We start from the raw sequence: 26,076 nt of genomic DNA on the forward strand, positions 1-26,076 counted from the left end.
TCTCCTGCCTCAGCCTCCTGAGTAGCTGGGACTACAGGCGCCCGCCACCACGCCCGGCTAATTTTTTGTATTTTTAGTAGAGACGGGGTTTCACCGTGGTCTTGATCTCCTGAACTTGTGATCCGCCCGCCTCGATAATTTTGGTATTTTTAGTAGAGACGGGGTTTCAGTATGTTGGCCAGGCTGGTCTCGAACTCCTGACGTCAGGTGATCTGTCTGCCTCAGTCTCTCAAAGTGCTGGGATTACAGGTGTGAGCCAATGCTCTCAAGCTCTTTTTTTGTTTTAACGCTTACAATCTACTTGGTGAAAAGACTAAAAGCAGAGTTGCTAGTATCTGTATTTTAAATAAGGTTTTGAGAAAATAATGACCACGATGTGAATCCTGAATATAAATTCTATTTTCCGAATAGGATGGCAGCAGAAAAGCAGCAAAAGAGTCCCATACTGCTCAGGAAGGAAGGAGGAAAGTTGTTCTAAATCAGATTAGAATAGCGCTAGGTTTTTCTAAGAAAGAGATAAGTGAGGCTGGGAAAAAAGGGATAGCACAGCAAAAAGCTACCTTAAGAGAGAAAGTAGGTGATGAGTGGAATGAACTGGGTGTTTCTGAATAAAGAAGACTGAAGCTGCCTGTGGCAGAAGTAGCACTAACTAGAGTCATTGGAGGCGAAGCTTTCATTCTCCCTGTAGTTCACTTTAACATTAAAGTTCCACACCCAGTTTAGAGTTTTAACAGCTAAGAACATAACTAAACTGGGGAGACAAATAACTGCTTTTTATTCTCCTCAGCAAATATTTATTGAGTATCTGCTTTGTTCAGCTGCTATGCAAAACAAAAGGAATACAGTTTCTGTCCTTAAGGTACTTACATTCTGTGGTTCAATTAGTTTTTGTTGGTACACTAAGTGCCTGAACAACAATTCTGCCACATGTGTCATTTCAAAGGCCAGAGTTCTAAAAAAGGAACTTTTGAGGTTGCCTTCATATATAAATATCACATGTACACTGTAAAACATTTGTATACATACAAAAAAGCACATTAAAAAAATGTCTTGTCAGGTGTGGTGGCTCACACCTGTAATCCCAACACTTTGGGAGGCCGATGTCGGCAGATCATGAGGTCAGGAGTTCAAGACCAGCCTGACCAACGTGGTGAAATCTCGCCTCTACTAAAAACACAAAAATCAGCCTGGCGTGGTGGCACACGCCTGTAACCTGCAGGAGGCTGAGGCAGGAGAATCGCTTGAACCTGGGAGGTGGAGGTTGCAGTAAGCTGAGATTGCGCCACTGCACTTCAGCCTGGGCAACAGAGTGACAGACTCCATCTCAAAAACAAACAAACAAAATCTTCAGAGGAAGACCTAAGTGTCAAAAAAAAAAAAAAAAAAAAAGTGAGGCTCTTATTTCTCCTCCTCTACATAATAGCACTGTTCCCACTCCATTGCCCAGTTAACGGTAGTTTTGTGTGGCTCGCCTCATACTGCCAATGCATATGGAAACGCTCATCCATCCACCCATCCATCACTGAATTTAGTATCAGGGGGAAATACCTACAGTAAATACTTTCAGCCAAAGGATCTGGATTTAGAAATGTTTTCATTTTAGGTATAAAACCATGAGATTATAAAATGATTAGCTCTTACTTCAAATATTGGCATGGTAAATTCCTTATCAATAAGTTCAGAGAAAATATAAAAAAAGTATTCTTAAGGAAAATTGAAAATATTCAAAAGAGTAACTACAAATGATGCCTGAAGAGAATCATACCATGCTAGAATAAAAGGAGTCCAGAACTCTTTTCATTATAACCTCTCACTTAATTTTATAGATAAGAACACACTTGGAACATGTAATGATTTGCCCCAGGTTACCTAGCTGGTTCACATTACTAAGTCTGCATTAGCTTATAGTCTTGATTTGACTTGTTTATAGTATTACCTCTTAGTTTTCATTAGGACATAGCTGAGCTTGTACCTCTTTTGAAAAAAATTTCCCTTATTATTATTTAAAAAGAATTTTATTGTAGAATAAAATAAAAAATCCAGATAAGCAAAAATAAGGAAGGAAGAACTACCCAACTAATATTGAATCTTCTTAATTTTATCACCACTCTATAACCTTATCTGGAGGTACTGGGGAAATCTTATTGTTACTCATGTACTGATTATAGCTGGTATTCCAGGAAATCACAATCAGGTTACTAAGCTAAAGCCAGAAATGTAGAAGGTCAGGGTCAGAAGGAATAGTGCCACTGCCTGGAGCAGAGCAGGATCAGAAATGCAGATCAGAGAGTGCTGACAGGCTTTAAGTATTCAGCTGTATCTTGTGGTTTTCATCTGACCCTATTTCCTATTAATATGTATGTATTCAATCTGCTTTCTTCCTATAGATTATAATAGATACAGCATAGTGTCTGCCATAATCTCTGCCCACTTTCTGAGCAAAACTTGCCTAGCCATAGCCCTTAATAAACAGTCCTCAGAAGCTGTATTTGGAACTGTGTGACTCCTGCTCACCATTAAGGGCAGCCATTCTGTAGGCTGGGTAATAACCTTAGGAAGTCTTGCCAAAAAGGGGTATCACCCAACAAGAATGAGCTATGGCAATTAGATTTTTAGCCTTGGAAAATACAGGGAGAACTACATTATAAGAGAGTAGATGCAGAAAGGATGTACAGAAACCTATTTCAAGACAAAGGGCTGTGAGCAAGTTAATGAGGAAGTGGAAAATATGAGTAAGCAGAAACTAGGGGAGAAACAAAGAGAAGCTGATGTACTCCAGAGGAAAAGATGCATGGACTCAGCCGCCTTGTGTCCAGGCTAGTTAACTGAACCATCCTGTTTTCTCCCGCCTGTCAGCTTAGTCTTCATTACTGCCACACGTATCCTTAAATAATTGTCCCTATTTTATTTTATTTTTTGAGGTAGAGTTTCACTCTGTTGCCCAGGCGGGGAGTGCAGTGGTGCCACCGCACCTACGATTCTCCTGCCTCAGTCTTCCAAGTAGCTGGGACTACAGGTATGTGCTACTACACCCAGGTACTTTTTGTATTTTTAGTAGAGACAGGGTTTCACTATGTTGGCCAGCCTGGTCTTGAATTCCTGACCTCAGGTGATCCTCCCACTTCGACTTCACAAAGTGCTGGGATTAGAGGTGTGAGCCACCACGCCTGCCCAATTGTCCCTTATTTGATCTAAACTGTAACTTTCATTTTTTAAAAAGGGGAGGTTGAATTATATAATCACTAAAAAACTCTTTCATCCTATTAATCTTGAGTAGCATTATCTGCACGTATAATAAAATGACTGAGATCAGAAGTTCTCATATTTGACTGATTATTATACTCATCTCGGGAGTTAAAAAAAATGAAGATTCTGGGGACTCACTGAATCAAAATATCACAGAGAAAATCTTTCTGGTTTTGAGTCTCCATGTTTAGCAGATATAAATCATGTTTCTCCTCAGAAATGAAAGCATGATTGAGAAATCATTTGAAGTAAAACGGAATATTTAATAATGTTACTCCTATTTTAATTCTCTTGCCTTTTAATCTTGATTCTTATTATTTGTTAAAATATATAGTTTACAATATTTCCTAATTTATTTTCTCTATTTTTAAAAATTGGCACATAACTGTACATATTTATGGTATTTTACCTGCTTTTAATCCAAATTTTTCTTATTTCTTTTTCATTAATTTCTGTGTACATACATTTTTAGCTAACAATGCATTTCAGTTAATTGATTTCACACTTTATGAGGAATTAGAGCAAAATATACTATCATCTATAAGATAGGTAATATACACATTCAGAAAATGGATTAATGCAAATCCTTCAAGGCCTTTTCATAAAACATATTTGTGGAATCTATTCACTTCATAAATGTGAAAGGAAAAAATTAAGTAAAATACATTTAGTAAGAATCAGGAATATTAAAATTATGAGTTTTAAAAATTGTACTTACAAAGAGTGTTGGTTTAGGTGTAAATATATTGTCTTCATGCTCTTTAGGCACATTCAAAGTCTTTGATTTCTGATTTTCTGTCACATTTTTTGATACTGTTTTAGTGAGAAGTAAGCTGTTCTCAGAATGTTTACTATGCATCGTAACGAGAATCTGTTTCATTGCTGCCAATTCCTGTTGATATATGAAAACAGAAGAAAGTAGCAAGTGTGATTTTTAGCAAGCAGACTAATAATAATATTAAAATACTTTTAAGTAGAAGAAATAATTATACTACACAAATAAATTGTGAAAATAAAATAGTAATTACGATCATGCACATGAATCTTATAATAATTAATACTCATTTAATATGATAACTGACAATTACAACATTCTATAGTCCAGTGGTTTCCATGTTTTTCTGCACACTGGAATCACCTGTGGAGCTTCAAATATTGCCAGTGATGACTGTGTCCCAACCCCAGAGATTGTGAGATAACTGCTGCGGAGTGTGGCCTGGGCTTTGGATTTTTTTTTTTTTTTTTAAAGATAGGATCTCACTGTCACCTAGGCTGGACTGCAGTGGCATGGTCTCAGCTCACTGCAGCCTCTACCTCCCGGGCTCAAGTCATCCTCCTGCCTCAGTGCCTGAATAGCTGGGACTACAGGCGCACGCCAACACGCCCGGCTAATTTTTTTGTATTTTGGAATTTTTGAAGATCTCAAGTGATTCTAATAGACAAATTTGGGAACCACTGCCATAGTTACCTTCCACTGTAGATGTTCTCTATATATTTACTGAGTAGATCATTTAAGCATTTAACTTGTTCTCTTCTTTCTTTTAAACTGTCCCATTTCCTTTGAAGTCTTATATAAAGATGGTAGAGAAAAAGAATCCAATCTTGGCTACTAGTCAGCAGTTGAACACTAAGTTTAATACAGATTCAGGATTTCTCTAGTTGTATTATCCCTTATCCTTTTACAAATGATAAGTGGGGTTGGTTGCAGCTGCCCTTTGAACTAAGCATTAATTGTGATGAACTTTCTGAAGAGATCAAAATTTTCACCCGTTCTTTCTCCCAAGTGTATCTGTCTTTCATATCCATAGACAAATCTTTAGTATATAACACTAGTTAGTGGGTATTTATGATTAATTACTAAATTGATACATCATATACAAGTAAATGGAGAGATGGCAGGCTAAACTCTCCTTTATCTTTATTTATCAGAACAGAACAGTGGTAGGCTATGTAACAGGTAATTTTTTCCTCTTATTGTATTGTATCTTCATGTCAAAACACAAAAGTTATGGTGATAGAACCATGTTCTGCTCTCTTCTAATCTGTTTATAGACACCAGCTCTGTGTTGGAGCAAGTTCCTACAGGCTTTTCTCCTCTGGCTGTCATTAGTTCTATTTAGAACCATCTAACTTGAGTGGGTATCTTAAAGCAGTGTTGCTGAGTTTAAGCCATATAACCTTAATAGATTTTAGGGCCACGACAGGTGTCAGAAGAAACGGTGCCAGAATCCTTTCTCCCTTCTGTAGTAGTGGGCCTGGCTTGGCCAATGTACATGAGAATGCCTATACCTGCAGACATTGCCAATCTGATATATGATTATTTGGGCCATTTGGGGGCTCTTTTTGCTTTCTAGATTATGTTGTTTCATTTATATGCTCCTCTACGGTGAAGTATATAATTATTGATTTGATGTCAGATGGGTATAGTGTTATGGTAGATTTCAGCTCCTATTCTACTTACCAAGATAAGTAGAAGGGAAAGCCTATGAAAAGAAAAACTTTCTATCTGAAAGAACATCTCTTTATTAGCCATAACTTTTGTATCTTTGGCATGAAGATGAAATAACAGCAAAAATCCTCTCCAAAACAATCTAGCAGTATTCTACAGATAAATAAGGTAAAGGGGAGTTTAGTCTCTCATACTTGTTGGGGGAGGCAGGGAGGAAGGGCCAGGTGAGGAGGGAGAAAAGGAAGGAATCCAGAGTGTGGTAAGCAGAGGGTTTTGGCCTCCAAGTGTCCTAGAGGAGGCCATAATTCTGTTTCTCTTTGGCTTCCCTCTGTTGTTGGTATAGAAGCAGTTACAGTAAACAAACCATCCCTGATGTTGGTTAGGAGATTAGAAGGGAAATTCACATCTTTGCTTTACCTAAGATCACCCCGGTTTGGGGTGTTGTCACAGTACCACTTTTGTTAAAGTGACTATACAAAAAATATTAGCAGTTTCTGAAATCCAGGCAAAGAACACTTTAAAAGCAGCAAAATTCTGTAAAATTCTTATTAGGGTAACACAGCTAGAGTGGGTACCAAAATAACATTTAGAACACATTTTCAATTTTATTACATTTGGCTTACATAATGATCCAATTTATATCTATGGTAAATTTGAACAAAGAAAATCCCACTTTAATTTCTTTTTTTTAGAGACAGGGTCTTGCTCTGATGTCCATGCTAGAGTGCTATGGTGTGATTACAGTTCATTCAAGCTATCCTACTGCTTCAGCCTCCTGAGTAGCTAGGACTACAGGCGCATGCCACCACACCCAGCTAATTTTTAAACTTTTGGTAGAGATGAGGTTCAGGCTGGTCTCTCACTCCTGGCCTCTCACTCCTGGCCTCAAGTGATTCTCCAGCCTTGGCCTCCCAAAGTGCTGGGATTATAGACATGAGCCACTGCACCTGGCCAAGCACATGTAGTGGTACTATTTTAGTACGAAGCTATTAGCAAATGACACATCTATTCTTGACACTATTATTGGTTAAACTTAGGCTGCCTAATTTAATTCAATGAGCTTTAGTTTTATAATTGATAAAATGTAAGCTTCTGTTACCTTTTAGGATTTTTGCCAGTCTGGTAAGTGTTTGGGTATGTTTATTTTGCATTCCTTCTACAGCGAAGTTAAGCAGTTTTTTTTTTTTTCCAGTTGATCACTTTGGCCCATTTTTCTACTGAGTGGTCATTTTCTTATACCTTTCAAGGAGCTCTTTATATGTTAGGTAAACTAGCCCTTTGTCTTTAATATGAGTGTCAATTTTTCCAGTTTATCTCTTACTTGACTTTGTTTATGACTCCCTTCCCCTTTTTTTTTGTTATGAAGAACATTTGATTGTGATGTAGCAGAATATGTCAATCTTTTCTTCTATGGTCTTCTCCACGTTTTCTTCCTATATTTTCTTAAGTTACTTTTATGGTTTTTCTTTTCTTTTCTTTTTCTTGAGATGGAGTCTCAATCTGTTGCCCAGGCTGGAGTGCAGTGGCAAGATCTCAGCTCACTGCAACCTCTGCTTCCCGGGTTCAAGCAACTCTCTGCCTCAGCCTCCAGAGTAGCTGGGATTACAAGTGCCTATCACCCTGCCCGGCTAATTTTTGTCTTTTTAATAGAGACGGGGTTTCACCATCTTGGCCAGGCTGGTCTTGAACGCCTGACCTCATGATCCACCCGCCTCGGCCTCCCAAAGTGCTGGGATTACAGGTATGAGCCACCGCACCCGACCTCTTTTCTTTCTCAAACATATAGATCTTTGATCTGTTTAAAGTTTATCCTGGCTTATGGTGAAACATATGAATCCAACAACTGTCCCCTCAAGATGGCTCTCCTATAACAACATCAGGTACTGAATGCCAAATAAGGTACTAAATTGCCATAAGTATATTATTTATTCATGGACTTTAAAACTCTGTTTCCACGGTCTATTTATGCACCCATGACACACTATTTTAGTGTTTTACTCTTTAATGACTGAGGCATTTTTCTGGCTATATTACTGGAGATAGGCGTGGGATCATGCTAAAGGGAAAAATTAGAAAGAACTTTTTTTTTTTTTTTGAGATGGAGTCTCGTTCTGTCGCCCAGGTTGGAGTGCGGTGGTGTGATCTCGGCTCACTGCAACCTCTGCCTCCCGGGGTTAAGCAATTCTCTGCTTCAGTCTCCCAAGTAGCTGGGATTACAGGTGCCCACTACCACGCCCGGCTAGTTTTTTGTATTTTTAGTAGAGATGGGGTTTCACCATCTTGGCCAGGCTGGTCTTGAACTCCTGACCTCATGATCCACCCGCCTTGGCCTCCCAAAATGCTGGGATTATAGGTGTGGGCCACCGCACCTGGCCGTAAGAACTTCTTTATTATATTAAGTGTTCATAGCCATGAAAATATTTGAATATGTCTTACACTGACCTTTTTTTGACGTAAATTGTCCTATCCTAATTGATGTTACTATTAACAATGAAATGATCATTATTCATGAGATCCCAATTCACAAACTGACAAAGCAAACAGGAAATAAACAAACATAACGAGCAATAATTAGAAAACATTTCTGTTACTATGAAGAGAAATCCTTTGGTAAGATGAAATCAGTTTGAAGCTCTCTGCTTTGCTTCTAACTTGGTTTGGTTCTTATCCTGTGTCTGGCTTCTGGGCATTGGCTTCATCTCCTATTTCAGATTCCACTCTCACTGTTTGCATTTGAGTTTGGCGTCTCATTCCCCTACCTTTTGATTCTACTTTCCTCTTCTATAATTATCATTTTTTCTGATTGGTCTGTGGGTTTATTTGTAGCATCGTCTCATTATTTGTAAATATTGCTTACTGCAGAGAATGTGACTACAGAAAAGGAAACTGTGATGCTCAAAGAAAATGTTTTAAGTACTAAGTTCGACTGGATTCTTTTTCTTATACTTTATCTACTGCTCAAAAGTCATGCCATTGATTTAGGTTCCTATTTGTACTTCAACTTTCTAACAAATATTTTTTTTCTCCTCTTTTCAGAGTTTCTGCCCTTTTGTATTTTCTCATTGATAGAAACAATGTATGCCTTTTTCCTTATTACCTAATATTATCTAGCCTCTTAATCGTGTTGTTAGCTGAGATCAATTCTGTACTGACTGCTTTTAAGACCGAAATTTCTTTTTATTGTACACTTCGGCAAGTTCCATTATTTCTTGCACTTCCCTCTCTTTCTCTCCCTTCTCCACCTCCGGCTTCTACCTCCCTTTCTTTTTGTTGAGACAGGATCTTGCTCTGTTGCTCAGGCTGTAGTGCGGTGGCGCAAATATGGCTCACTGCAGTGCCTTCACTCCAGGGCTCAAGGGATCCTACTGCTTCAGCCTTCTGAGCCGCTGGCACCACAGGCACCTGCCACTGACCCCAGCTAACTTTTTAACTTTCTGTAGAGACTTTGTTACCCAGGCTAGTCTTGAACTCCTTCCTCCCTCATTCTGTTTGTTATTTGATGGCATACAATTTATTAATGTTCTGAGAGGGCGCTGGTGCTGTAAAAGAAGTGTTGTACTTTCATGGTATTACTGCTCTGTCTTCTAAAATCAAATTTCTGAAAACTCTGATGCCATACTGATTCTTTATTTCCTTGTAGGTAATTTCTTTCTTGCGAGAATCTTTTGTGTCCTTTGGCTTTCCATCTTTTTACCTTTTTCTAAGTTTTTGGAGGGTTTCTTAAATTTTCCTATATCCCTCTATTGGCATTTTTACTTATACTTTATTTCATGATTTTGATTTTCATGATTTTTCAAAATATCACCAACTTTTTTTATTTTTATTTTTTGGAGACAGGTTTTGCTCTGTTGCCCAGGCTGGAGTGCAGTGGCACGATCTCGGCTCACAGCATCCTCTGCCTCCTGGGCTCAAGTGATCCTCCCACTTTAGCCTCCTGAGTAGCTGGGACTACAGGCATGCACCAACCATGACCGGCTAATTATTTTTGTTTTTTTTTTTTTTTTTTGGTAGAAACGGGGTTTTGCCATGTTGCCCAGGCTGAACTCAAGCAAACCACTTGCCTTGACCTCTCAAAATGTGGGGATTACAGGTGTAAGCCACTGTATCTGGTCCACTGATTTTTATATTACGGAAATACTACTTTTCCAAATATTTCTGAATAAATTAATTATAATAATTTGGAAGTTCTTTTCTGATCCAGAATTTGTTTTTCCCTCTGGGAAAGGGGGGTCAGTTTATCTGTTTATTGCTATTTTTTTCCTTCTATGCTTTTTCTCCAGTTTCTGATAGTTTTTGGTTGTGTGATCCCATTTATGAATAAAGGACCAGGTCACATGTTTTCTCTCTGCTGTATGGCTTTTTTTTTCTCCTGAGACAAAGTCTGGCTCTATCACCCAGGCTGGAGTGCAATGGTGCGATTTCGGCTTACTGCAACCTCTGCCTCCCAGTCTCAAGCAATCCTCCCATCTCAGCCTCCTTAGCAGCTGGAACTACAGGCATGCGCCACCACGCCTGGCTAATTTATTTTTTATTTTTGTGGAGACGGGGTTTCACCATGTTGCGTAGACTGGTCTCAAACTTGTGATTTCAAGTCATCTGCCTGCCTCGGCCTCCCAAAGTGGGGCTATTCATCTTAATGACACTGTTGAGTACAATCTCTGTGTACATGGATGCGATCATTTGTGTAGCAGGATTTACCCAAAGGTTCTCAGGCAGAAAGTAAGCTCCCTTCTCAAAACGACAAAATGCAGTGTTCTAATCTAGAGCCTTGTTTCATTCTGGCAATTCTAGCCTATGCCTGGCAGGTGCTTCATTAATTTAGAAAGTTATCTTCAAAATATTTTTAAAATTCTGTTTTAAATTTATAAAAATATTACTTGTTCATTGTAAAATTCAAAAACTGTAAAAGTGCCTTGCCTCAATCCTCTTTTCCTTTTACCACTTGTTTAAGATATTGATTGATTGATTGAGAGAGGGTCTCACTCTGGTGCCCAGGCTGGACTGCAGTGGTGCGATTGTAGCTCACTGCAGCCTTGAACTCCTGAGCTTAAGCTATTTTCCCATCTAGGCCTTACTAAAGCTCTGGGATTAAAAGTGTGAGCCATTGTGCCCAGCTGAGACAGTTTTAAAAAAATTGAGATGGGGGGCTGGACGCGGTGGCTGATGCCTGTAAACCCAGCACTTTGGGAGGCTGAGGCGGGTGGATCACGAGGTCAGGAAATCGAGACCATCCTGGCTAACATGGTGAAACTCCCTCTCTACTAAAAATACAAAAAATCAGCCTGGCGAGATGGCGGGCACCTGTAGTCCCAGCTATTCGGGAGGCTGAGGCAGGAGAATGGCGTGAACCCGGGAGGCAGAGGTTGCAGTGAGCCGAGATCGTGCCACTGCACTCCATCCTGGGTGACAGAGTGAGACTCCATCTCAAAGAAAAGAAAAAAAAATTGCGATGGGGGTCGTCGCCCAGGCTGGTCTTGAATTCCTGGACTCAAGTAATCCACCTGCCTCAGCCTCCCAAAGTGCTGGGATTACAGGCGTGAGCTACCAAATCTGGCCAGCTGAAACATTTCAATACTATTCTATAATGTAGTCTGATAAAATCTGATATGCTTTTATACTAACTTTCAGAAAATTAACAGTACATGTTGTAATTCTAGTATATCAAATACATAATAAAGTTACCATTACTATATGAATGAACGAACTATTCATTAACATTAACAAATGAAGAACTGCATCTGATTATACAATTGAAACTTGAAATAAAACTAAAAGAAAACTAAGTATCAAAAACTATGTTGCAGTGTAATAATTACTTTTCAAACTGAAGAGTTAAGGGCAAGAATGTTCTTGTGAAATTTCCAGATGATGATGATGATGATTGCATAAACAATCTCTATGAGAGAGATACACTGTTCTTTTGAATCCAAAAGCATGTATCTTGGATATTTAACTATTTGCATAAGTGGTAGCATATTAAAACAGCTTAGCTGTACAGCAGCTGCTTAACAGTACTGCATAGTTGATGCCAATAAATTGCTGAAAGTTGTAAACTCTGCAAAGATGTAGGCAAGGGTACACATAGATAGCATTTCTGGATGAAAATAACTTTGACAAGCATAATGCAAACTATGTGCTCCACTGGAGGTTAAATGGAAATGCTTTTATATAGGAATAAAAATGCATCGTGACTAGTAAGTCATATAACTCTGTGCATCTCTCTTGAAGTAACACAAGGTAAAACCAGCCTTGTTTTAAACCAAATACATATATATTTTGGATATTATATATATATCTATTTATTTATTTGAGATGGAGTCTTGCTCTGTTGCTCAGGCTGGAGTGCAGTGGCATGATCTTGGCTCACTGCAACCTCCATCTCCCAGGTTCAAACGATTCTCCTGCCTCAGTCTCCTGAGTAGCTGGGATTACAGGCATGTGCCACCACGCCCGGCTAATTTTTGTGTTTTCAGTACAGACGGGGTTTTACCATGTTGGCCAGGCTGGTCTCAAACTCTTGACCTTGGGTGATCCACCCACCCTGGCCTTCCAAAGTGCTGGTATTACAGGTGTGAGCCACTGTGCCCGGCTTTAAACTTCATTTAAAAGGGTTTATTTTATTTTATTTTCTTTTTTTTTGAGGTGGAGTCTCGCTCTGTCACTCAGGCTGGAGTGTAGTGGCACGATCTTGGCTCACTGCAACCTCTGCCTCCCAGGTTCAAGCGATTCTCCTGCCTCAGCCACCCCAGTAGCTGGGACTACAGGTGCACACCACCACGCCTGGCTAATTTTCGTATTTTTAGTAGACAGGGTTTCACCATGTTGGCCAGGCTGGTTCGAACTCCTGGTCTCAGGTGATCCACCTGCCTCGGCCTCCCAAAGTGCTGTGATTACAGGTGTAAGCTACTGCGCCTGGCCCTTTTTTTTTTTTTTTTTTGAGAAGGAGTCTTGCTTGGTTGCCCAGGCTGGAATGCAGTGGTGCAATCTCTGCTCACTGCAACCTCTGTCTCCTGGGTTCAAATGATTCTCCTGCCTCAGCCTCCAGAGTAGCTGGGACTACAGGTGTGTGCCACCACGCCCAGCTAATTTTTATATTTTTAGTGTACACGAGGTTTCACCATGTTAGTCAGGCTGATTTTGAACTCTTGACCCCAAGTGATCCACCTGTATCAGCCTCCCAAAGTGCTGGGATTACAGGCATAAGCCACTGTGCTTGGCTGCGTATTTTTTTAATAAAGCATTTTATGATGGAAATTTTCAATGACACAAAAATGGAGGGGACAGAATACTGAGTCCCCAGTTTCCACTGCCCAACTTCAATGATCAACATTTTGTCAATATTTTCTTTTCTAAAATAGTGTTCCTGAGACATAATTCACATACCACACGGTTAATCCACTTGAAGTGTATAATTCAATAGTTTTTAGTATATTCACGGACACATGCAACAATTACCACAATTTTAAAACATTTCCATCATCTCAAAAAAACAAAAACAAACCAAAACCCAAGAAACTCTGATTGCTTTAACTATATGCTTCTATCATGCCATGCGCCCACCACTCTAGCCCTAAGCTGTCACTAATCAATCTACTTTTTGTCCTTGTAGAATTCCCAGTTCTAGACAGTTCACATGAATGGAATCATATACTGTCTGTTTTTTTTTGTGACTGGCTTCTTTCACTTAGTATAATGTTTTTAAAGTTCATCCATGTTGTAACATCTATCCTTCCTTCCTTCTATGGCAAAATCATATTCCACTGCATGGAAATACCAAGTTTTGTTCACTCATCAGCTGAAGGACATTTGGGTTATTTCCACTTTTTGGTTACTATGAATAATGTTGCACTCATAAACACTGACACATTTTGAAACAGTGAAAAGTTTTGTGTGGATACGTTTTAATTTCATTTGTGTACATACCTGGGTTTAGACCTGCTGGGTTATATGTAACTCTATGTTTAATTGTTTGAGGAACTACCATGATGTTTTGTCAACACTGTTTTATCTATTTCCTCACCAGATTTTCCCCCTGATATATACGTACACATATTCTAGATCTCAGATAATTTTTCTTTTTCTTTTCTTTTTTCCTTTTTTTTTGAGATGGAGACTCACTCTGTCACGCAGGCTGGAGTGCAGTGGCATGATCTCCGCTCAGTGCAACCTTCCCCTCCTGGGTTCAAGCGATTCTCCTGCCTCAGCCTCCCGAGTAGCTGGGATTACAAGGGTGTGCCACCACTTCTGGTTACTTTTTGTATTTTTAGTAGAGACAGGGTTTCACCATGTTGGCCAGGTTGGTCTTGAACTCCTGACCTCAAGCAATCTGCCTGCCTCCCAAAATGCTGGGATTAGAGGTGTGAACCACCGTGCCTGGCCTCAGGTAATTTCACTTGTAAATACTTCAGTGGGAATTCTTAACAGATAAATATTTTTTAAAATAGCAAAATATCATTATCCTATTTAACACAATTAAAAATAGTTTAAAAGAAAATATAACTTTAATTCAAAATCATCCATTCTATACTCTAAGTGCTCAACAAGAATTTTAAACTACTATTAAAGCAACTTTAATGTATTTTTTTTTAAAGTTACTTTGAATGCAATACCACTATACTCCAAATAAAGGACAAAACAGATTTTGTACGGCAAATTGTAGAAGAGTATTAACATCTGCAACTGCAAACTGCTGTTATCTACAGCCTCTCCATCTCCCTAACTACTTGCTTCCACTTATAGGGTAACATCACCCTGGGATTGTCTCTTTGCCTCAAAAGAAGTATATACAAATTTTAGGTCTGGAGGGAGGAAGAGAGGAGACAGAAGTGAATGTTCACTAAGTATCTACAATGTACCAGGCTTTGTGCTGAGTATCTTACATTATAATAATTTAACTCACCCTCAAATACCAAGAGGTAGATATTACTTTAATTTTGATATTACTTTAATTTTGAAGAGAAGAAACTGAGGCTTCAAAGACTCAAGAAGGGCTGGGCACGGTGGCTCACGCCTGTAATCCCAGCACTTCGGGAGGCAGAGGCGGGCGGATCACGAGGTCAAGAGATTGAGACCACCCTGGCCAACATGGTGAAACCCCATCTCTACTAAAAATAATTAGCCAGGCGTGGTGGCGGGTGCCTGTAGTCCCAGCTACTTGGGAGGCTGAGGCAGGAGAATCACATGAACCCGGGAGGCAGATGTTGCAGTGAGCTGAGATCGCACCACTGTGCTCCAGCCTGGCGATACAGCGAGACTGCCTCAAAAAACAAACAAACAAACAAAAAAACTCAAGAAGGCCGGGTGTGGTAGCTCACGCCTATAATCCCAGCACTTTGGGAGGCCAAGGCAGGTGGATTGCTTGAGTCCATGAGTTTGAGACCAGCCTGGGCAACACTGCAAGACCCCTTCTCAAAAAAAAAAAAAAAGGAAAAAAAAATTCTAAATAAAAATAAATAATAAAAAGAAGGCTCAAGAAAATTAACCATGTTCATTTAGCTACTAAGAAGTGAAACAGCATTCAAATTACATAAGGTCTTTCTGGGGTCAAAGTTATCATTATACAATAATGCAGATGCCTTCTATTAAGGTCTGTGACACACAAAATTTCAGATTTAGAAGAGATCTTCAAGTTATTTAACCCAGTCTCTCTATACAATTAAGAAATCCCCTCTGACTCTATGGCCACCTAGCCCAGGCTTTAAAAATGAAGACAAATTAGTTATTAATCTAGGTTTTCCTTACTCAACTATAAAACCAAAACACTCCCATTTCAAAAAAAAAAAAGGAGTAGAACAACAAAACAGGATGTGTCTCCTCATAGCATCTAGCCTGCGGTTTAATTCTGGACTTTGGAGACATGTATAACAAGTCTCTTACTGCCTGTTTTATGTGCCTACTTTGAATTTCTTATCTGGCACTAAGTCTTATCTTCTCTAAACATCCCCAGTTTCATTCATCTCTCTTATGACTGAAAAGAATTCTTTCATCATCCTGTTTTCCTTACATTGAAAATTTTTGGGCCTAGAACGGAAGAAAGAAAGAAGTACTGACTAGAGCAGAGCAGGTGTATCTACTTCTTATTCTAATACATTTAAGATGACAGAAACATTTTTGGAGCTATACCCTGTCTATGACTGAAGGCTTAGTGAGAGCTCATGCTTTTACACGAATGATAGCAAATGAGGGACAAGTGGGCTGTTACAACTTCCAGGACATAACTAATTACCTGAAACATTCTTGCACAATCATGGATATGATCTTAGGGTAATTCTCAACAGTGATCCAGAGAGAAGCTATTATTAACATACTGAAGTAGGTTCCTGAATTAAAATCTACTGCTATTATTGACTTAAAACAGGAGTGTGGGAACCTTGATTCTGTTCTGATTGGTTTGCTCAGACCCTTTTGCGCATCTCATTACTGATTACCCTGGACTTCTCACTACTTGGCCTGCACTGCTTTCTGACATTCATGTTCTCTTGATGCCTGGCTTTGTGACCAAGTGCAATTGCTTTCCCTTCTATTAACAGTAGTCATCTGGTTGCTGTCTAGTTTCTGGCCTTAACCTTTTTATTAAAAATTTTTTTTCTTTTTTGTTTTTGAGATAGGGTCTCACTCTTGCCCAGGCTGGAGTGCAGTGGTACAAGCACAGCTCACTACACCCTTGAACTCCTGGGCTCAAGCGATCCTTCCACCTCAGCCTCCCATGAAGCTGGGACTACAGGCACGAGCTACCACATTTGGCTAATTATTTATTAAAAAAATTTTTTTTATAGAGACGGAGTCTCATTATGTTGACCAGGCTAGTATACAACTCCTGGGCTCCAAGCAATCCTCCTGCCTCAGCCTCCCAAAGTGCTGGGATTATAGGTGTGAGCCACTGTGCTGGACCCTGGCCTTTACTATTTCAGTATTATCTGATGGGTTTTGATTCATATTCTCGTTGATTTTCAGCATCAACTTCAGACTTTAAACCCTACCCTCCACTTAGAGCACTCATTTTCAGAGTATGACTCACTCCAGTGCCTGTACCTTCTCCATGCTGTATTCCAGCCTTCTCTTAGTGTCAGCTCCTTGATATGGGATCAGTGACTAAGTTTACAGCAAGATTTTGCCAATATGGTATCTAACAGAATTATGACTATAATTATCTCATATAATTGTTAATATTGTCTCCTGGCCACCAAATATTTTCAGAGATTTATTTTACAGTTTTGTAGTTTTTTTGTGTGTGTGTGTCTCCTTACGTCTCGGAATTGTTTGGTTTGTTATAAGCTGCTACTATTCTAAGACAGTCATACAAGCATAGGGTTAGAAATGATAGCAAGAGAAGTCATTTATTTGTTCCTTACTGATAAAAAAAGGTCAGAGAAATGTACTTATAATTTAACAGAAAACATATCACAAGCTTCTAAAATGCAGTGGGAAAACACACATTTCATTCTTAAAAAAAAAAAAAAAAACCCTAAAAAATGCTAGGTCTATATGTTACATAATAGATGTGAAAATGTGACATAAAATGTTAAAAGGGTATATATACACAGATAAAATATTTTTATGATGAGCTACTAATATATTGGGTCACACAAGACTGAACTTCACTTGTAGTATACAACAAAGATATTATAATTTAAAAGAAGATAATGAAAAGATTAAAGAAGAAATCAAAATACTTACAAAAACCAAAACAATTTTGACATAGTTCTATTAGGATCTATACAAGTCTATATAAACATAATGGTCCAGAGAGCACAGTCTAAAAGAAATTCAAACGTCTTTTACACAACTCAAAACTGAGGAGAATTAACATTTTACAGAATGAACAACTGTGATTCAGCTGCTGCCTCTGTGAAATGGGTGGTGAGACTGAGTTGTTGTGAGGCTTAAATAAAATAAATGAATATAAAAAACTACAAGGTAATATATCATTATTAAACAAACTTATTATTTACTGAAAATTATGTATTTTGGGTAAAAAGCCTAATTCCCTCTTGAATACTAGAAAACAAAAGGCCAATTTTCAACAGAGAAGACTAATTTAAAACTTTTCCTTTCTCTGATTCCTTAATCCCAGATACACTTATGTGAAAGCAATTTGTAACTGGTTCCTAAGTAGGGCAGTATAACATAATTCATCTGAAAGCATTTTAGAGTTTGATAGAAAAATATTATAAAAATTCAAGATATATTCTTAGTGTCAATACAATAGCTTTAGCTTTATCATACATAAAGTATATGTGTAAATTCAACATTTGCAGTATTTTTTGCAACATTTTATTACCTAAATTTCCTCAGACCTGAATTCACACATCCTCACATGGAAAAAAAGCTTTCTAAAACTTTATAGGGAAAATATGACTTGTATCATACATGTGTGTTTTTGGTTTTCACTATAATAATTATCTTTCTTTAAAATACTTATTTATATCCAACAAATCAAAAACAATTTAACTTGAAGAGCACCACTATGATAAGAAATGTATGTATGAATCTGAGAAAGAAGCATATTTTCAATTAAAGAAAAATTAATTTACCCACTCAGTAGTTTTTTTTTTTCTTTTTTAAAGCATGCTGACTCTAAAATTTAACTACATAGGTACGTAAGAAAAACATGTAAAAAGATACTCTTAAGAAAATTTCAAAGCAGTTAAGTATGAACCAAAAGAGTGACACACATAAAGAAAAATGTAATTTGCTGGAACTTCTTACGAAGTGGATTGCCTAAGGGGCACTTGGGATGCTGAAATGTCCCTGAAATCTTCCGAGAAATCGCAAAGAACATATGAGTTAGAATCCGGGAACATAAACATACCATAAGAGAATGATAATTATACTGTCATTTCACTTTCAAGAAACCTGGCTAACTGCAGGGTTTGTTTTCTTTTCATTATGTGACATATACTGCTGTAAGAAGAAAGTTATCCAGGATAATAAGAATTAGTCTAACATTCAGGTAAGTATGGGGCCTTGCACATTCTAAGTACTTAGTAAGGAGTGGTTGATTAATTCTGGTTAAATACTAACTGAAATGACTGTGGGCCCTGAGAGATGTTATTGGCAAAACCACTGCAATGAGAGGGTAGAAGACATCCCAGGTATCAGAAACAAATTTTTCTTTTTTCTTTGATACAGTCTCACTCTGTTGCCCAGGTTGGAGTGCAATGGTGCAATAATGACTCACTGCAGCCTTGACTTCCTGGGCTTAAAGGATCCTCCCACAACAGCCAACCAAGTAGCTGGGTCTACAGGTTTGTGCCACCATGCTAGGGGTCTTGCTTTGTTGCCTAGGCTGGTCTCAAATTTCTAGACTCAAGTAATCCTCCTACCTTGGCCTCCCAAAGTGATGGGATCAGAGGCCTGAGCTACCCTGCCCAGCCAAAACAGATGTTTTATATTCTACAAATATATATTATTCTATATAAGTGTGATAACCATAGAGGTTGCTGTGCCTATAACTACCATCTCCAAGGTTTTAGGAAGTAGCTGTACTGCAGACAAACCTTTCGGATATGACTTCCTATGGCCTACTTTCAGATAGATCTCTAAAACTGCTCTTGGATACAGGAGAGCTTCTGTGCTTTCTTCAGCTAAAATAGTATCAGTATCAGAGTGACACTTATTTTTTGATGACAGTTTCTAAAGCTTTCTATTTGACAGCTTTATATTACTGAAGATTGAGAAGAACCATTAGTTTAACAAACATTTGAATGAGTACTTATTATCTGCTAAATATTGTGCTAAAGGCTAAGACACAAAAAGGAATTTGTCAATCTAAGGGGTAAGACAGATGCATAATCACACAGTAATATGAACATTAACAGAAATATTTAAAAAGTTATAGGAATGAGGTAGAAAAGGGTGTATTTTTCTTTCCTGAGTTAGGGAGGGCTTCAAAGGACAGATAATTTTTTTTATTTTTAGTGTTTTTTTAGATAGGGTCTAGTCTGTTACCCAGCCTGGACTGTAGTGGTGCGATCACCACTCACTAAAGCCTCAACCTCTCAGGTCCAAGCAATCCTCTCACCTCAGCTTCCTAAGTAGCTGGGATGTGTACCACTATGTCTGGCTAATGTTCATATGTTTTGTAGAGACAGTTTCACCATGTTGCCCAGGCTGGTCTTGAACTCTTGAGCTCAAGCGATCTGCCTGTCTTGGCCTTCCTAAGTGCTGGGTAAAGGTAGGAGCCACCGTGCCCAGTCTCAAATGATAGATAAGTAAATACCACTAAACCTATAAACTTACTTCTGTTTTCACATAATTCTTTTTTCTACTCTTCAAAATGGAAAAGGTAACACTGGTGGTCTAAAGCTGATTCCCATGACTTTGCTATGAATCTCCTCCTTTCCTATCACTTTTGTTCAACTGATTATCCCTTTCTTTTTTGTACTTTTAATGCCTCTATTTTGCTTCTTCCTGTCACTATTTAAATTGGGTAATCTCTAGCTTTGAGAGGCAAAAGCTCTTTTTTTTTTTTTTTTTTGAGACAGAGTCTTGCTCTGTCACCCAAGATGGAGTATAGTGGCATGATCACAGTTCACTGCAACCTCCACCTCCTGGGTTCAAATGATTCTCCTGGTGCAAGCTCCCGAGTAGCGGGGACTACAGGCTTCTGCCACCACGCCCGGTGAATTTTTTTGTTTTTAGTACAGATGGGGTTTTACCATGTTGGCCAGGTTGGTCTCGAACTCCTGGCCTTAAGGGATCCACCCACCTCTGTCTCCCAAAGTGTTGGGATTACAGGCGTGAGCCACCGTGCTTGGCCTAGTAAAAGCTCTTGATCTCATGCCCCTTCCTCAATTGTCCTATCTTTTCTTCTTCAAATATTCTAAGGACTGCCTATTTTTCATGGCAATCTGCTTTTTAGCTCCAGCTCCACTGGAACTGCTTTAGAATCTTCTTCTTTTTTTTTTTTTTGGACAGGGCTCTGACTCTACCTGGAGTGCAGTGGTACAATCTTGGCTCACTGCAACCTCCACCTCCTGGGCTCAAGCAATTCTCCCAGATCTTCCCACCTCAGCCTCCCAAGTAGCCGGGACTACAGGTGCATGCCCTCAAGCCTGGCTAATTTATGTATCTTTTGTAGAGATGGGGTATTGCCATGTTGGCCAGGCTGGTCTTGAACTCCTGAGCTCAAGTGATCTGCCTGCCTCAGCCTCCCCAAGTGCTGGGATTACAGGCATGAGCCACCATGCCCAGCCCTTTAGCGTCCTATTAAATCCAAATCACTCTTTTTAAAAAATCTTTCTTTGGCCTGACCTCTTGAGAGCACATGTCACTGCGGACAATGGCTCTGTTATGAATGCTTCTCCCTGGGCTTTAGGGACTCTACTCTCTTCCTGATGCTCCTCACTGATGCTGGTCACTCTTCACTCTTCTTTGTGTAAGCACTTTTTCCTATGCCCTTCCCTTAAATGCTGGTAGTTATCACGATTCTGTCACAAGTCTTCTTCTGTTCTCACTCTATATAGTCTCACTGGTTCATTTTCTCTATTTCTATGTAAAGTAACATCTTTATGTTGTGACTTTCAAATTTCTATCACCAGATGAATTCTCTTTCTTGGGCACAAGAACCTACATTTCCAACTCTCTAGTGTATATATCCACTTAGATATTTTCTTAAACTTTTCTTCCCCAAATTCTTTCTTCTAGATTCTTTGTAGCACCACTAAAGACACAAGCCAAAAACCGAGGCATCAATTCTCATTCGTCCTCTCTTAATCAGTCCCTAAGGTACTCAATCACCAAGCCCTGTGATTATGCTTCTTAAAAAGCTTTCAAATCGGTCTATTTTTGTTTTACCTCATCATCACCAATCTAGTTCAAGACACCACCATCACTCACTGAAATACTGGAATAGCTTCCTAAATGGTGTTCTTCCCACTGCCCTTATACAGCTCCAAGAGCCATGAGAAAAGGGCTTCTTACAACTGAACTCAGTATTCTATTAGGTATTTGGCTGATGAAGGACGCTTTTCTTACTCTCAAAAGCTTATATTCTATGGACACATGGATAAAATATACACAAAGAAAAGCAGAATTAGAATTTCCAAAGGTAATCAGTAAATCTTGTTTCATTAAGGCAAAGATGAATGGATAAAAACAGATGAAAACTAAATGCAATTAATGAAGACTACCGAGTGATAAGCTCAAGCTAGAAGGCATTTTAAGGAGTCACATTTCTTTCTTTTTTTTTTTTAAAGACAGTCTTGCTGTCACTCAAGCTGGAGGGCCGTGATGTGATTATAATTCACTGCAGCCTTAACCTCCTGGGCTCAAGCTATCTCTCTGCTTCAACTTCCCTAGTAGCTGGGAACACAGACGTGCACCACCATGCCCAGCTAAATTCTGATTTTTTTGTGAAGATGGGGTCTTGCTAGGTTGTCCAGGCTGGTCTTAAACACCTAGCCTCAAGCGTTCCTCCCACCTTGGCCTTTTTGAGTGCTGGGATTACAAGTGTGAACCACTGCGTTGGGCCTGAAATCACATTTCTTATACTCAAAATCTTTTCAAAATGAATGGTTTATTTGAAGTCCTGCTACTGTTATCTAAAAGTAAGATCCTATCAGTTTATCTTTTCCGTTTACCTCTTTTTAATATCTAATTATTTAAGGTTTATATTTTATTTACACCTAAGAGGTCTTAATCTGAGTACAAGTGAAGACATTTTAGAGTAAGATAGATTACAACCCACCTGAATGAAACAGATAAAGTTATTCTGAGGTTTCAAAAGCGAAAGAGGAAAAAAAAGATTATAACACCTGGTACAAGATATTCAGCTCTGAGTTTTCTGGCAATGAAGACAAAAAGGAAACACATTAAATTACAAAGTTTTCATTTTATGAAAACAAGAAAGAGGAATATAACTTCACGCCCAGAGGAAAAAATTTTCCTGGAATATAAGCAATAATTCATCATGAGTTTTTTTTCTATCTAAATGAGACTAAGGAAAAAGAACATTAGTTTTGTTTCGGGGAAAAAAATGAATTACTTTTAGTTTTGACTATGTAATCACAGTTGAGTTATTTAACTCTTATCAGCATCAGTTTCATCTCTAACAATGAGGATAATGATATTTATCAGTGGACTGTAGTAAAGATTAGATTATGTCATTTATGTGGATGTACTTAGTAGACTGCCTTAAATAGTTTTACAAAACCAAGAGAGATCACACTTTGTTTTGATCTTCTACAAAAGCAGAAGACATGACATTAAATTGTTCTTTAATAAAAGAAATTCTGTGAGGAGAGATATTTTGCCCTTTTCCCCTCTGCTTTATGAACATTTTACTGAATATAGGGACAAAACCTGGAGAATTTAGAATGGAGAAGTGTGGGCAGGTATAAGCTCTCAATTCAATTTATGCACATTTTAAAGTTAGTATTTGTTGTGTAAATCCTTTAACCATTTACCCAACCCAGTTGAGCTTTGTAGTATGAAAAGTCAACCTAAAATATCCTATTTCTCTCTATACCCACCTGCTCTTCACATTACATCATTCTGAAATTAGTAGTCTAATATATTTTCTCTCAAAGAAAGTTAAGACTAAAAACCACCAAATATACCACTCATAGTTCAAGAAATACACAATTGTAAGATATCAATACACATTCCTGGAAACTGTCACACCACATCCTAACTCTTAATATGAGAGAAGATACTTTTAAGCTAATATATTTGAGCTAACACTAATATAGGAAATAAAAACTCTCTGTGGTCATGCCCCAAATGTTTTTGAATTGTCAACCTAGAATTGTCCTACTTGTTTTTTCTGTTTAATACATATTTTGGAATTATGTAAATGAACTGGTGATCTTACTTCATATTACATGAACACATACAGCCTACTCAGAACTAAGTGACACTGCTAAAAAAAGTTAGAGCAAGGCTGGGTGCAGTGGCTCATGCCTGTAATCCCAGCACTTTGGGAGGCTGAGGCAGGCAGATTGCCTGAGATTAGGAGTTGGAGACCAGTCTAGCCAACATGGTGAAAACCCATCTCTACTAAAAATACAAAAAAATTAGCCAGACGTGGTGGCGTGTGCCTGTTAATCCCAGCTACCTGGGGGGCTGAGGCAGGGGAATTGCTTGAACCAGGGATGTGGAGGTTGCAGTGAGCTGAGATAGTGTCACTGCACTCCAGCCTGGGTGACAGAGCAAGACTCCATCTCAAAACAAAACAAAACGAAACAACGTTAGAGCAAGAGCTGTCCCATGCAAAAAAGAAAATAAGAAACTTGAAAAGGTTCATTTGGTCTCTTTTCGAATCACTCATTTACACTGCCCAAATTTAACTGATTAAAACCATGACTGGTATCAGATAATTTTCCCAGGGTCTTGACCAGGATGAGGCAAGCTAGTGGCCTTAGGTAGAGGCAGTGGCTCCCAGGGGCCATCCATGCTCTTTGCCCACTCTGAGAGTAGGCACCTCCTTACATCATATGTCCTAGATGCCTTGCTTGCCTCACCCTAGTCCCAGCTCTGATTTTCATTTTCAAAAAAATATCAGAATTATTCTTATCCAACAGTTATCTATTGACTATTATGAGGACATGATCCTCCGAATAATCAAGTGAATAAATCAATCCTATGGACCCTTTGTTTCATCAGGTTAATGTTCAAGTGAATGGCTAAGCATCTCTAGGGGGTCACACCAGCTGTTTTATTTCCATATAAGCAATTTGCAGAGGCCTTTGCATGTGCATATATGATGTAAGTTGGTAGTAAATGGTTTCTTAGAATATGATTAATAACATCAGATTTGTTTTTACTAAGCTTTAATTTTTACTTTGCTTTAAAACAAAAAAAGTTGCTTTTAGATGTTTGGTGTCATCAAAAGCTATACAATGTTAAATTATTAAAATATCATTGCCAAAATAAAGATATACTGTCAAATACATAAAAAACTGACAATTAGCTAAATATGCATCCATGCAAATATCAGTAATGACATGTAGTAGTAGGCAATTAATGAGTAGTTTCATCTTGCTAGTGTTTAAATTTCTCCCTCCTTCCCTCGCTTCCTTTATTCCTCCTTCTTCTTCCTCTCCTTCCGTCTCACCCTCCTTCCCTGTTTCTCTTTCTTTGTTTTTTAAAAGATAGGGTTGCACTACGTTGTTCAGGCTGGAATGCAGTGGTTATTCACAGGTGAGATAAGAGTGCACTACAGTCTCAAACTCCTGTGCTCAAGTGATTCTCCTGTCTTAGCCTCCAGACTACCTGGGACAACAGGTGTGTGATATTGTGCCCAGCTCTGTTAGAATTTAATTTGCATGCTGACACATATTTTCTTCTCAATCCACCAAGCAAACTTTTTTGGTCCTTATTTGGAGTCATAAGTAATGTGATTCCAAGTGTTGGAACTCCTCATATATTTTTCAGTGTAGCACATCCCCTTAAAATCAAATGAGAACTGCCATTCTGAAAAAAAAATTAATATCTAGCTTTAAAAAAATGTAGTTGATATGTCTGGTCATCTGTAGTTACTACTCTTAAGTATTTAATTTCAAAAACACTTGTGAAAATTTCACATAGTGAATGAATCAGGTTTCCACAGTGAAGAGACAATTACTTGAAAGCAGAATCCTAGGACATAAGTGATAGTAGCAGTGATGGATAAGGTCTAGAATGTCAGAACTCAGAAGAAAGAATAAATATCTTCAGAGAAGCTTTTCCTAGCTCTGTAACCTGTTGTTACATTGACTTATCTACCTAAATGTTATAATTACACTCTAGTCCAGGGACACTTATCCTTTTCACCCATCACATAGAAGACACCTTTAAGAAAACTCACTCCAATGCCATTTCTCAGATACAGACAATCCTCCAGTTCTTCTGACACCATCTCTAGGATACATACCTTGGAACTGCTTCTAGTAATAGTTTCCAGTTCCCTCTCTTAACAATATTCTTCCAATAATTTCTTCCCAACATGTGGTATACCTCTCCCAGACTAGTATGAGGATACTCGTAAACCAATGATATGTTTTACATGTTTCGTTTTCTGGTCAGGCGCAGTGGCTCACACCTGTAATCTCAGCACTTTGGGAGGCTGAGGCAGGTGGATCACTTGAGGTCAGGAGTTTAAGATCAGCCTGGCCAACCATGTCGAAACCCAGTCTCTATTAAAAACACAAAAATTAGACGGCATGGTGGAATGCACCTGTAATCCCGGGTACTCAGGAGGCTAAGCCAAGAGATTCGCTTGAACTCTGGAAGGCAGAGGTTCCTGTGAGCTGAGATCACACCACTGCACTCCAGCGTGGGTGACAGAGTGAGACACTGCCTCAAAAAAAAAAAAAAAAAAGTTTCTTTTTCTATTAGAATAACAAAGTGGTAAAAAGATGGCTAAGATGAGGTAGTCATAGTTCAGTTCAGTAGAAAAT

General features: G+C 38.6%; 1 protein-coding gene across 1 annotated transcript in view; it reads right to left on the reverse strand.

Annotated features, from left to right (window-relative positions):
• The window catches only part of PIBF1 (progesterone immunomodulatory binding factor 1), a 287,209-nt gene that overhangs the window by 16,210 nt on the left and 244,923 nt on the right, over positions 1 to 26,076 (reverse strand). Inside the window, exon 17 of the mRNA XM_011972020.1 lies at positions 3,965 to 4,138. Coding sequence (XP_011827410.1) covers positions 3,965 to 4,138 — 174 coding nt within the window. The remainder of the gene's footprint in view (positions 1 to 3,964; positions 4,139 to 26,076) is intronic.

Source organism: Mandrillus leucophaeus, unplaced genomic scaffold (genome assembly GCF_000951045.1).
Source record: "Mandrillus leucophaeus isolate KB7577 unplaced genomic scaffold, Mleu.le_1.0 Scaffold126, whole genome shotgun sequence".
Taxonomy (NCBI): Eukaryota; Metazoa; Chordata; class Mammalia; order Primates; family Cercopithecidae; genus Mandrillus; species Mandrillus leucophaeus.